Source organism: Labrus mixtus, chromosome 6 (genome assembly GCF_963584025.1).
Source record: "Labrus mixtus chromosome 6, fLabMix1.1, whole genome shotgun sequence".
In the NCBI taxonomy this organism is placed as follows: Eukaryota; Metazoa; Chordata; class Actinopteri; order Labriformes; family Labridae; genus Labrus; species Labrus mixtus.
In genome coordinates this window covers 197784-212139 of record NC_083617.1, presented here as the reverse complement: position 1 = coordinate 212139, position 14356 = coordinate 197784, and the positions used below count along the sequence as shown (strand labels likewise).

The window sequence follows — 14356 nt, the reverse complement described above, 5'->3', positions numbered from 1 at the left end:
TAATCAATTGTTTGTGGCCACCTCCTCCCACATACACATCCATAGGGCCCCATTGTACCAGGTCGCCCTGAAATCCTGGCTGCACTAGTTTCCTGTTAGGGGCTGGTGACAGCATAGGGTCAAGTGAAAAGTCAAATAACTTGCTTTTATGTTGAGATAACAGTCTAAAGAAGATAAAAATGACATATTTTAATGTTTGGTGTCCTTACTTAAAAAATGACAGACTTTGATATACATACCTTTTGAATTTTTGTTTCAATTTTGAAAAATTCAAAAATTGAAAATGGTATTGATAAAAACGTTGCATAATTGAAACTAATAACTATCTGTGAACATCCTGTCCAAATTTGGTGCAATTCTGATTCTGATTCCCAGAGATACATGTGATAAGGCTAGAGCTGTTCCTTTTGGAGAAGCCCTAATTTGACCTATTTTCGTATTTTGGTAAGATGCATAAAACATCCAAAAAAAGTTATTTTGCAGTAAAATATTTTTATACAACTATCCGTTTCATAAACTAGACATGTTCAAGTTATGAAAAAATATGGTTGTGCTTTGTTCTACCTCGGGTAGGGGTCTCTCGAAAACTAAAGCCTTTTTGGGGGGTTTGTTCCTCTACTATAAAAAGATGTTTGTTTCAGAAACTAAATTAATTTAGAGGGAAAACAAACCTAACATTAAAATGTACCCAAAGATAAGAGAGACGACCGACAGCTCAGCATTCTCTCTCGTCCAATCACAGCTCAGCATTCTCTCTCGTCCAATCACAGCTCAGCATTCTCTCTCGTCCAATCACAGCTCAGCATTCTCTCTCGTCCAAACACAGCTCAGCATTCTCTCTCGTCCAATCACAGCTCAGCATTCTCTCTCGTCCAATCACAGCTCAACATTCTGTGACGATCTCTCGTCCAATCACAGCTCAGCATCCTGTGACGATGTGAAGGGTTCAAGTCCCTCAGATCTGAGACGCCGACTTCGTTTCTTTATGCATGTTCCCACATCCCACGCTGTGTCAGTGACCCTAAACGCCACGTTAACCCACGGGCCGTAAAGATGGAGACCAGAACGTACAGAGATACAGAGTGACCTCGGCGTTCTTCTTCCTCCTCCTCAAAGTATCACATGATGTCTAACACGGCATGTGATTGGCTCTGAGGCCCCGTGTTTGTGGCGGCCTCGTTCAGCCTCCAGAGAATCAAACGACGTTATCAAGAGAAAAGAGGAAACGGAAACAAAGACATTAAATCATTATTTGGGCAGAATAGTTTTCCTCCGTGTCTGCCAGCGTGAGCCGGCCTCACATTGTGTCTTTGAGCCAGTGATACTCGCCGCCTGATTCAGCTGGTCACAGTCCAGGCGAGTGTTTGCCAAGGCAACAAGGTTAGTGGGTGAGGAAGTCACCTTCTGAGCACACTTTGACCCAGAGGCCGACCGCACAGATCTGCTCGCACCCGACCAAAACATGTCTCCTCAAAACAGCAGACGACCTGCTAATGACCTGATGATGATGATGATGACAGCAGGCTTCAACGTTAACGTTAGCATAGCATGGCTAAACCACACATCGACCTGCCTACCTACTGGGCTGACTTCAGAAATGAACCACGATTTAAATTACATTCAAAATGCCTAAACTAATGATATGTGATATTTCAGCCATAATCAAAGATTTTACGTTTTATCTTTATATCTAGTTTTATAAATCATGACTCCAGAGTTTATCAATAATAATTAAATGTGTTTAAAGGTGGAGGCAGATTAAGATGGACCATAATGGTTATGATGACTTTGGAGGTGGAGGACAATATGTCCAGATTACCTGACCCCTGACCCCCCTTTTTAGATTTAAAGATTCAAGGTTGTCTTTATCATCCCTGCCAGAGGGCAATCTGCTTTTCATAAAAGTTGACATAGGCACAGTCCAGCAGTAAAGACAGTTCATTCAGTCTAAATTAATTTGTTTTGTTCAGATCACTATGTCATTTCTTCTATCCTGTTTTTCCCCAGGTGGATAAATGTGAGCGAGTGCAGATCCAAGAGGGGCATTCATGAGGCTAAAATATCAAAACACAAAGAGAGCTAAACAAATGCATCTTTTTATTTGCATGACTCCCCAGAGGAGTTAACAATTTAAGAACTTTAATTGTAACATCAATAAAATTAAATAAAGTTTAAGTTACATGAAACCTTTGACACCATGTTCTGACAGTAAAGCACTGCTGGAACATGTTACCTTCTTAAAGCTATACGAGGAACCTTGCAGTCCTTTCTTTTAGCCAGGCAGAAGTAAATATGTGTTTTTGTTTTTTAATTCTTGGTCACGTTGGGGGGTGAGGTTGACTTCTGTAGGACACTTTGTGCAGATGGTGTAAGAACAGCAAAATCTGCTGGAGGACAAATGAAAGAAGAAAAAGATTAATGCTCAGACAAAGTTAGAAAATGTACACTTTTATTTCAGAGGGTCGTCCCAGTTAATGTTGATCTCCCATATTTTCATTTTGATCGTGCTGTAATATATAAAAGTTTAACTATAACTTTAATGAAAGTTTATCAGGCTGTGTGTCTGCAGCTTGTTCAGGTCCATCACATCTGTATGAGTGATAAAGGACACAAACAGACATTTATTTACATGTCCTATTTCTATTATTGTTGCTGTGCACGATTCTATTTGATCATTTAAGGACTCAGTCTATAATAATGTGACACCAGACTTTATTTAGCTTAGAATTAAAAACATTTGCTCGAGTCAGCGATGTAACGCCGAGTCCACCGAGCGGAAGTGTTTCTGCACGTCTCCATGACAACAGTGTGTGGACAACAGTGTGTGGACAACGGCCGCTATATGACCGACACTGCTCCGTTACTTTTTACTACATGTTTTACATTTTAGGTCATTCACTTCCCGATCAGACGCAGAGCGAGGAGGATGAGGGTACAAAGACACGATCAGTAGGAGGTTAAACTACGGGGAATATTATACATTTAGAAAAGAACGCAGAATAAAAAACAGAGCTCAGTTTTCCAAACATGCACCAAGACCGCCATCAAGACCACCATCAAACAGCAAAGTGTCCAACTTACCAGAGCCCCGTCGTTCTCCCTCGCAGTCGTCTTTGAGTTTCAATCAAGTTTATATTTTCGAGTCGCTTCCTGCATGGATCACATGACTGACAGGCCGCGCTCTGATTGGCCAGAAGTCCCTTCAGTTGCATTCAGGCTCCACTGCCTATCCTGTCCTGGGATCTGAATCTGACCAGTTGAATTTGAGCAACCTGAATCTTTTTGTTGCTGAAATTATGAAACTTAAATTTTTGGATCTGAATTATAAATTGTTGAATTCAGGACAAATAAATTCAGATATTTTGTTTTCAAAGTAAAATATTTCAATTCTATGAATTCAGTGATGTTTAAATTTCAATATTTAACATTCAGTGGCTGTTAAAATAATTATGTCTCTTATTTGCTTCCATAATGTCACCATCATCATCATCACCACCATCATCATCATCATCATCATCATCATTATCACCACCACCACCATCATCATCATCATCATCATCATCACCACCACCACCATCATCATCATCATCACCACCACCACCACCATCATCACCACCACCACCATCATCATCATCACCATCATCACCATCATCATCATCATCATCATCACCATCATCACCATCATCATCATTATCATCACCACCATCATCACCACCATCATCATCATCACCATCACCACCATCATCATCACCACCATCATCATCACCACCATCATCACCATCATCATCACCACCATCACCATCATCACCACCATCATCACCATCATCATCAGGGGTAACACCATCATCACCATCACCACCATCATCATCAGGGGTAACACCATCATCACCATCACCACCATCATCATCATCATCACCATCATCATCACCACCATCACCATCATCATCTGTTGATTTGTGGTTTCATGATTCAGGACTCTTTCATAACGACTAAAGTATAAAAAGTTATTTAAAGATGCTGGAGACATTTTGACCCTCCGTCATCTTTTGGCTTCACATTTTGAAAACTCTGAAAAAGATTTTTGGTTATTGACACCCAGCGACGTAAAGCTCCTGACAGCTCATCGCTTTATAAACATATATATTAATATATGAATATACATGTTTATAAAGCTCCTGACAGCTCATCACTTTATAAACATATTCATATATTTATATATTTAATGGTGTCTTACTTTTGTCCTCCCGTTGATCGTGTAGTCCCCCAGGTTTCCGTTGCAGTACCGGATCAGGTCGTCCATGCGGCTCATCAGAAACCGGATCTTCTCGCAGCCGGACTCCCGGCCCTCGATCCACGTGATTTTGTCCCCCCGGATGTCTTTGGTCGAGTCACTTTTCTGACTCACCAGCTGTCCGTCCGTGAACTTCCCGGTCTTGTGCAGGGCTTTGACGTTGTCCAGGATCCCCATCCCGGTCTCGTCTCCGAGGAAGTGGTCCACCACGCAGATCCCGTGTTTGTTCATGCAGGGGACGATGTAATCCACGGCCAGTTTCTGCGGGGACGAGCTGCTCTGTCCGTTAGGTGTGGCGGTGTCGTTAGACCCGTCCTCTCCCAGTTTGTCCCCGGGTTCTGTCGGTGAAGCCGCGCTGTCTCCGGTCTTTTCGCGGGGTTTCTCCGGTGCCTTGTGGTCCCCGGGTGGTGCCTTGTGGTCTCCGGGTGGTGCCTTGTGGTCTCCGGGTGGTGCCTTGTGGTCTCCGGGTGGTGCCTTGTGGTCTCCGGGTGGTGCCTTGTGGTCCCCGGGTGCTGCTGGTGGTGCTGCTGGTTTGTCCGCCTCCTTACACAGGAGCTTGTGTTTCTTCCAGTGCTGTTTCTGGTGCTCCTTGCTGCAGTAGAAGGAGCTCCGGCACCTCCCGCACTTCAGGAGGTTTTCCATTTTACCACAAAGTTCACAGAACTGCCGCTCCCGCTCCCGGTCCCGCTCCCGGTCTGCGTCGCTCTGCTCCCTCTCCATGTTGGAGGCTCCTCCGGGAGGGGGGGCTCCTCCGGGAGGAGGGTCCGCGTCGCTCTGCTCCCTCTCCATGTTGGAGGCTCCTCCGGGAGGGAGGAAGGCTCCTCCGGGAGGGGGGGTGCACTGTGCCTTTAAGACCGATCCTTCACACGCGCCCTGCTAACCGACAACTTTGGAAACGATCCACCGCCTGTGCCACGCTACACCGACTCAACACTCCGCCATGTTCCTACCCTTCCCGCCCTTCCTTCCCGCCCTTCCTGCCTCTTTACATGTTGTATCAGTGAAACAACGCGACGGTCGGACTCCCGGGCCGAGCCTTTCGGGCGGCATTTCTGCTGCTTAGCTCCTCCGACGGTACTGCATGGCGCCGCTCGCTCTGTACTCAGCCTGTCTGAGGTCCTGCCTGCTCTGACGTCAGCACGCAAGCTCTGCCCCTCCCGCGCTGCCTTCAGGTGCTGTGGGACAGATGAAATAAATTAAAAGTCCTGAAACGTGTGGAACTAGTTTATCGCTCGTTTAAGTGTCCACAGGTAAAGATCATGTGTGTCCACAGGTAGAGCTCATGTGACAGGTAGAGCTCATGTCACAGGTAGAGCTGATGTGACAGGTAGAGCTCATGTCACAGGTAGAGCTCATGTCACAGGTAGAGCTCATGTGACAGGTAGAGCTCCTGTGTGTCCACAGGTAGAGCTCATGTGACAGGTAGCGCTCATGTGACAGGTAGAGCTCATGTCACAGGTAGAGCTCATGTCACAGGTAGAGCTCATGTCACAGGTAGAGCTCATGTGACAGGTAGAGCTCATGTCACAGGTAGAGCTCATGTCACAGGTCGAGCTCCTGTGTGTCCACAGGTAGAGATCATGTGTGTCCACAGGTAGCGCTCATGTGACAGGTCGAGCTCATGTGACAGGTAGAGCTCATGTCACAGGTAGAGCTCATATCACAGGTAGAGCTCCTGTGTGTCCACAGGTAGAGCTCATGTGACAGGTAGCGCTCATGTGACAGGTAGAGCTCATGTCACAGGTAGAGCTCATGTCACAGGTAGAGCTCATGTGACAGGTAGAGCTCATGTCACAGGTAGAGCTCATGTCACAGGTAGAGCTCCTGTGTGTCCACAGGTAGAGCTCATGTGACAGGTAGCGCTCATGTGACAGGTAGAGCTCATGTCACAGGTAGAGCTCATGTCACAGGTAGAGCTCATGTGACAGGTAGAGCTCATGTGACAGGTAGCGCTCATGTGACAGGTAGAGCTCATGTCACAGGTAGAGCTCATGTCACAGGTAGAGCTCCTGTGTGTCCACAGGTAGAGCTCATGTGACAGGTAGCGCTCATGTGACAGGTAGAGCTCATGTCACAGGTAGAGCTCATGTCACAGGTAGAGCTCATGTGACAGGTAGAGCTCATGTCACAGGTAGAGCTCATGTCACAGGTCGAGCTCCTGTGTGTCCACAGGTAGAGATCATGTGTGTCCACAGGTAGCGCTCATGTGACAGGTCGAGCTCATGTGACAGGTAGAGCTCATGTCACAGGAAGAGCTCATGTGACAGGTCGAGCTCATGTCACAGGTAGAGCTCCTGTGTGTCCACAGGTAGAGCTCATGTGACAGGTAGCGCTCATGTGACAGGTAGAGCTCATGTGACAGGTAGAGCTCATGTCACAGGTAGAGCTCATGTCACAGGTCGAGCTCCTGTGTGTCCACAGGTAGAGATCATGTGTGTCCACAGGTAGCGCTCATGTGACAGGTAGAGCTCATGTGACAGGTAGAGCTCATGTCACAGGAAGAGCTCATGTGACAGGTCGAGCTCATGTGACAGGTAGAGCTCATGTCACAGGAAGAGCTCATGTGACAGGTAGAGCTCATGTCACAGGTCGAGCTCATGTCACAGGTAGAGCTCATGTCACAGGTAGAGCTCATGTCACAGGTAGAGCTCATGTGTGTCCACAGGAAGAGCTCATGTGACAGGTAGAACTCATGTCACAGGTAGAGCTCATGTGACAGGTAGAACTCATGTCACAGGTAGAGCTCATGTGTGTCCACAGGAAGAGCTCATGTGACAGGTAGAACTCATGTCACAGGTAGAGCTCATGTGACAGGTAGAACTCATGTCACAGGTAGAGCTCATGTGTGTCCACGGGAAGAGCTCATGTGACAGGTAGAACTCATGTCACAGGTAGAGCTCATGTGACAGATAGAGCTCATGTCACAGGTAGAGCTCATGTGACAGATAGAGCTCATGTCACAGGTAGAGCTCATGTGACAAGTAGAGCTCATGTCACAGGTAGAGCTCATGTGACAGGTAGAGCTCATGTCACAGGTAGAGCTCATGTGACACGTAGAGCTCATGTGACAGGTAGAGCTGATGTCACAGGAAGAGCTCATGTCACAGGTAGAGCTCATGTCACAGGTAGAGCTAATGTCACAGGTAAAGCTCATGTCACAGGTAGAGCTCATGTGACAAGTAGAGTGCATGTGACAGGTAGAGATCATGTGTGTCCACAGGTAGAGCTCATGTGACAGGTAGAGCTCATGTGACAGGTAGAGCTCATGTCAAAGGTGGAGCTCATGTGACAGGTAGAGCTCATGTGACAGGTAGAGCTCATGTCACAGGTAGAGCTCATGTGACAAGTAGAGTGCATGTGACAGGTAGAGCTCATGTGACAGGTAGAGCTGATGTCACAGGAAGAGCTCATGTCACAGGTAGAGCTCATGTCACAGGTAGAGCTCATGAGACAGGTAGAGCTCATGTCACAGGTAGAGCTCCTGTGTGTCCACACGTAGAGATCATGTGTGTCCACAGGTAGAGCTCATGTGACAGGTAGAGCTCATGTCACAGGAAGAGCTCATGTGACAGGTAGAGCTCATGTCAAAGGTAGAGCTCATGTGACAGGTAGAGCTCATGTCACAGGTAGAGCTCATGTGACAGGTAGAGCTCATGTGACAAGTAGAGTGCATGTGACAGGTAGAGCTCATGTGACAGATAGAGCTCATGTCAAAGGTAGAGATCATGAGACAGGTAGAGCTAATGTCACAGGTAAAGCTCATGTCACAGGTAGAGCTCATGTGACAGGTAGAGCTCATGTCAAAGGTAGAGCTCATGTGACAGGTAGAGCTCATGTCACAGATAGAGCTCATGTCACAGGTAGAGCTCATGTGACAAGTAGAGTGCATGTGACAGGTAGAGCTCATGTGACAGGTAGAGCTCATGTGACAGATAGAGCTCATGTCACAGGTAGAGCTCATGTCACAGGTAGAGCTCATGTCACAGGAAGAGCTCATGTCACAGGTAGAGCTCATGTGACAGATAGAGCTCATGTCACAGGTAGAGCTAATGCGACAGGTAGAGATCATGTGTGTCCACAGGTAGAGATCATGTGTGTCCACAGGTAGAGCTCATGTGACAGGTCGAGCTCTTGTGACAGGTAGAGCTCATGACACAGATAGAGCTCATGTGTGTCCACAGGTAGAGATCATGTGTGTCTACAGGTAGAGATCATGTGTGTCCATAGGTAGAGCTCCTGTGTGTCCACAGGTAGAGCTCATGTGACAGGTAGAGATCATGTGTGTCCACAGGTAGAGATCATGTCACAGGTAGAGCTCATGTGACAGGTAGAGCTCATGTCACAGGTAGAGCTCCTGTGTGTCCACAGGTAGAGCTCATGTTACAGGTAGAGCTCATGTCACAGGTAGAGCTCATGTCACAGGCAGAGCTCATGTGACAGGTAGAGCTCATGTTACAGGTAGAGCTCATGTCACAGGTAGAGCTCATGTGTGTCCACAGGTAGAGATCATGTGTGTCCACAGGTAGAGCTCATGTGACAGGTAGAGCTCATGTGACAGGTAGAGCTCATGTCACAGGTAGAGCTCATGTGACAGGTAGAGCTCATGTCACAGGTAGAGCTCCTGTGTGTCCACAGGTAGAGATCATGTGTGTCCACAGGTAGAGCTCATGTGACAGGTCAAGCTCATGTCACAGGTAGAGCTCATGTCACAGGTAGAGCTCATGTGTGTCCACAGGTAGAGCTCATGTCACAGGTAGAGCTCCTGTGTTTCCACAGGTAGAGCTCATGTGTGTCCACAGGTAGAGATCATGTGTGTCCACAGGTAGAGATCATGTGTGTCCACAGGTAGAGATCATGTGTGTCCACAGGTAAAAATCATGTCACAAGTAGAGCTCATGTGTGTCCACAGGTAGAACTCCTGTATGTCCGCAGGTAGAGCTCCTGTGTGTCCACAGTTAGAGCTAATGCGACAGGTAGAGATCATGTGTGTCCACAGGTAGAGATCATGTGTGTCCACAGGTAGAGCTCATGTGACAGGTAGAGTGCATGTGACAGGTAGAGCTCATGTGACAGGTAGAGCTGATGTCACAGGAAGAGCTCATGTCACAGGTAGAGCTCATGTCACAGGTAGAGCTCATGAGACAGGTAGAGCTCATGTCACAGGTAGAGCTCCTGTGTGTCCACACGTAGAGATCATGTGTGTCCACAGGTAGAGCTCATGTGACAGGTAGAGCTCATGTCACAGGAAGAGCTCATGTGACAGGTAGAGCTCATGTCAAAGGTAGAGCTCATGTGACAGGTAGAGCTCATGTCACAGGTAGAGCTCATGTGACAGGTAGAGCTCATGTGACAAGTAGAGTGCATGTGACAGGTAGAGCTCATGTGACAGATAGAGCTCATGTCAAAGGTAGAGATCATGAGACAGGTAGAGCTAATGTCACAGGTAAAGCTCATGTCACAGGTAGAGCTCATGTGACAGGTAGAGCTCATGTCAAAGGTAGAGCTCATGTGACAGGTAGAGCTCATGTGACAGGTAGAGCTCATGTCACAGATAGAGCTCATGTCACAGGTAGAGCTCATGTGACAAGTAGAGTGCATGTGACAGGTAGAGCTCATGTGACAGGTAGAGCTCATGTGACAGATAGAGCTCATGTCACAGGTAGAGCTCATGTGACAGGTAGAGCTCATGTCACAGGAAGAGCTCATGTCACAGGTAGAGCTCATGTGACAGATAGAGCTCATGTCACAGGTAGAGCTAATGCGACAGGTAGAGATCATGTGTGTCCACAGGTAGAGATCATGTGTGTCCACAGGTAGAGCTCATGTGACAGGTCGAGCTCTTGTGACAGGTAGAGCTCATGACACAGATAGAGCTCCTGTGTGTCCACAGGTAGAGATCATGTGTGTCCACAGGTAGAGCTCATGTGACAGGTCGAGCTCATGTGACAGGTAGAGCTCATGTGTGTCCACAGGTAGAGCTCATGTGTGTCTACAGGTAGAGATCATGTGTGTCCATAGGTAGAGCTCTTGTGACAGGTAGAGCTCATGTCACAGGTAGAGCTCATGTCACAGGTAGAGCTCATGTCAAAGGTATAGATCATGTGACAGGTAGAGCTCATGTCACAGGTAGAGCTCATGTGTGTCCACAGGTAGAGCTCATGTCACAGGTAGAGCTCATGTCACAGGTAGAGCTTATGTGACAGGTAGAGCTCATGTCACAGGTAGAGCTCATAGATCATGTGACAGGTAGACCTCATGTCACAGGTAGAGCTCATGTGTGTCCACAGGTAGAGCTCATGTCACAGGTAGAGCTCATGTCACAGGTAGAGCTTATGTGACAGGTAGAGCTCATGTCACAGGTAGAGCTCATGTCACAAGTAGAGCTCATGTGTGTCCACAGGTAGAGATCATGTGTGTCCACAGGTAGAGCTCATGTGTGTCCACAGGTAGAGCTCATGTGTGTCTACAGGTAGAGATCATGTGTGTCCATAGGTAGAGCTCCTGTGTGTCCACAGGTAGAGCTCATGTCACAGGTAGAGCTCATGTCAAAGGTATAGATCATGTGACAGGTAGACCTCATGTCACAGGTAGAGCTCATGTGTGTCCACAGGTAGAGCTCATGTCACAGGTAGAGCTCATGTCACAGGTAGAGCTTATGTGACAGGTAGAGCTCATGTCACAGGTAGAGCTCATGTCACAAGTAGAGCTCATGTGTGTCCACAGGTAGAGATCATGTGTGTCCACAGGTAGAGCTCATGTGTGTCCACAGGTAGAGCTCATGTGTGTCTACAGGTAGAGATCATGTGTGTCCATAGGTAGAGCTCCTGTGTGTCCACAGGTAGAGCTCATGTGACAGGTAGAGATCATGTGTGTCCACAGGTAGAGATCATGTCACAGGTAGAGCTCATGTGACAGGTAGAGCTCATGTCACAGGTAGAGCTCCTGTGTGTCCACAGGTAGAGCTCATGTTACAGGTAGAGCTCATGTCACAGGTAGAGCTCATGTCACAGGCAGAGCTCATGTGACAGGTAGAGCTCATGTTACAGGTAGAGCTCATGTCACAGGTAGAGCTCATGTGTGTCCACAGGTAGAGATCATGTGTGTCCACAGGTAGAGCTCATGTGACAGGTAGAGCTCATGTGACAGGTAGAGCTCATGTCACAGGTAGAGCTCATGTGACAGGTAGAGCTCATGTCACAGGTAGAGCTCCTGTGTGTCCACAGGTAGAGATCATGTGTGTCCACAGGTAGAGCTCATGTGACAGGTCAAGCTCATGTCACAGGTAGAGCTCATGTCACAGGTAGAGCTCATGTGTGTCCACAGGTAGAGCTCATGTCACAGGTAGAGCTCCTGTGTTTCCACAGGTAGAGCTCATGTGTGTCCACAGGTAGAGATCATGTGTGTCCACAGGTAGAGATCATGTGTGTCCACAGGTAGAGATCATGTGTGTCCACAGGTAAAAATCATGTCACAAGTAGAGCTCATGTGTGTCCACAGGTAGAACTCCTGTATGTCCGCAGGTAGAGCTCCTGTGTGTCCACAGTTAGAGCTAATGCGACAGGTAGAGATCATGTGTGTCCACAGGTAGAGATCATGTGTGTCCACAGGTAGAGCTCATGTGACAGGTAGAGTGCATGTGACAGGTAGAGCTCATGTGACAGGTAGAGCTGATGTCACAGGAAGAGCTCATGTCACAGGTAGAGCTCATGTCACAGGTAGAGCTCATGAGACAGGTAGAGCTCATGTCACAGGTAGAGCTCCTGTGTGTCCACACGTAGAGATCATGTGTGTCCACAGGTAGAGCTCATGTGACAGGTAGAGCTCATGTCACAGGAAGAGCTCATGTGACAGGTAGAGCTCATGTCAAAGGTAGAGCTCATGTGACAGGTAGAGCTCATGTCACAGGTAGAGCTCATGTGACAGGTAGAGCTCATGTGACAAGTAGAGTGCATGTGACAGGTAGAGCTCATGTGACAGATAGAGCTCATGTCAAAGGTAGAGATCATGAGACAGGTAGAGCTAATGTCACAGGTAAAGCTCATGTCACAGGTAGAGCTCATGTGACAGGTAGAGCTCATGTCAAAGGTAGAGCTCATGTGACAGGTAGAGCTCATGTGACAGGTAGAGCTCATGTCACAGATAGAGCTCATGTCACAGGTAGAGCTCATGTGACAAGTAGAGTGCATGTGACAGGTAGAGCTCATGTGACAGGTAGAGCTCATGTGACAGATAGAGCTCATGTCACAGGTAGAGCTCATGTGACAGGTAGAGCTCATGTCACAGGAAGAGCTCATGTCACAGGTAGAGCTCATGTGACAGATAGAGCTCATGTCACAGGTAGAGCTAATGCGACAGGTAGAGATCATGTGTGTCCACAGGTAGAGATCATGTGTGTCCACAGGTAGAGCTCATGTGACAGGTCGAGCTCTTGTGACAGGTAGAGCTCATGACACAGATAGAGCTCCTGTGTGTCCACAGGTAGAGATCATGTGTGTCCACAGGTAGAGCTCATGTGACAGGTCGAGCTCATGTGACAGGTAGAGCTCATGTGTGTCCACAGGTAGAGCTCATGTGTGTCTACAGGTAGAGATCATGTGTGTCCATAGGTAGAGCTCTTGTGACAGGTAGAGCTCATGTCACAGGTAGAGCTCATGTCACAGGTAGAGCTCATGTCAAAGGTATAGATCATGTGACAGGTAGAGCTCATGTCACAGGTAGAGCTCATGTGTGTCCACAGGTAGAGCTCATGTCACAGGTAGAGCTCATGTCACAGGTAGAGCTTATGTGACAGGTAGAGCTCATGTCACAGGTAGAGCTCATAGATCATGTGACAGGTAGACCTCATGTCACAGGTAGAGCTCATGTGTGTCCACAGGTAGAGCTCATGTCACAGGTAGAGCTCATGTCACAGGTAGAGCTTATGTGACAGGTAGAGCTCATGTCACAGGTAGAGCTCATGTCACAAGTAGAGCTCATGTGTGTCCACAGGTAGAGATCATGTGTGTCCACAGGTAGAGCTCATGTGTGTCCACAGGTAGAGCTCATGTGTGTCTACAGGTAGAGATCATGTGTGTCCATAGGTAGAGCTCCTGTGTGTCCACAGGTAGAGCTCATGTCACAGGTAGAGCTCATGTCAAAGGTATAGATCATGTGACAGGTAGACCTCATGTCACAGGTAGAGCTCATGTGTGTCCACAGGTAGAGCTCATGTCACAGGTAGAGCTCATGTCACAGGTAGAGCTTATGTGACAGGTAGAGCTCATGTCACAGGTAGAGCTCATGTCACAAGTAGAGCTCATGTGTGTCCACAGGTAGAGATCATGTGTGTCCACAGGTAGAGCTCATGTGTGTCCACAGGTAGAGCTCATGTGTGTCTACAGGTAGAGATCATGTGTGTCCATAGGTAGAGCTCCTGTGTGTCCACAGGTAGAGCTCATGTGACAGGTAGAGATCATGTGTGTCCACAGGTAGAGATCATGTCACAGGTAGAGCTCATGTGACAGGTAGAGCTCATGTCACAGGTAGAGCTCCTGTGTGTCCACAGGTAGAGCTCATGTTACAGGTAGAGCTCATGTCACAGGTAGAGCTCATGTCACAGGCAGAGCTCATGTGACAGGTAGAGCTCATGTCACAGGTAGAGCTCATGTCACAGGTAGAGCTCATGTGTGTCCACAGGTAGAGATCATATGTGTCCACAGGTAGAGCTCATGTGACAGGTAGAGCTCATGTGACAGGTAGAGCTCATGTCACAGGTAAAGCTCATGTGACAGGTAGAGCTCATGTCACAGGTAGAGCTCCTGTGTGTCCACAGGTAGAGATCATGTGTGTCCACAGGTAGAGCTCATGTGACAGGTCAAGCTCATGTCACAGGTAGAGCTCCTGTGTTTCCACAGGTAGAGCTCATGTGTGTCCACAGGTAGAGATCATGTGTGTCCACAGGTAGAGATCATGTGTGTCCACAGGTAAAAATCATGTCACAAATAGAGCTCATGTGTGTCCACAGGTAGAACTCCTGTATGTCCGCAGGTAGAGCTCCTGTGTGTCCACAGTTAGAGCTAATGCGAC

At 47.7% G+C, this 14356-nt stretch overlaps 1 protein-coding gene across 3 annotated transcripts in view; it reads right to left on the bottom strand.

Annotated features, from left to right (window-relative positions):
• egln1a (egl-9 family hypoxia-inducible factor 1a) overlaps positions 1 to 5437 on the bottom strand; it is a 29798-nt gene extending 24361 nt beyond the window's left edge. Inside the window, exons 1-2 of one of the 3 annotated variants that reach the window (XM_061039371.1) lie at positions 4820 to 5426; positions 4235 to 4702 (exon numbers count right to left, since the gene is read on the bottom strand). In XM_061039371.1, the coding sequence (XP_060895354.1) occupies positions 4235 to 4702; positions 4820 to 5080 (729 nt within the window). In that variant the 5' untranslated portion in view covers positions 5081 to 5426. Of the gene's footprint in view, positions 1 to 4234 lie in introns of all 3 variants that reach the window. The other 2 variants (XM_061039372.1, XM_061039370.1) reach the window with 2 other exon arrangements.
• Between the last annotated feature and the right edge of the window lie 8919 nt (positions 5438 to 14356).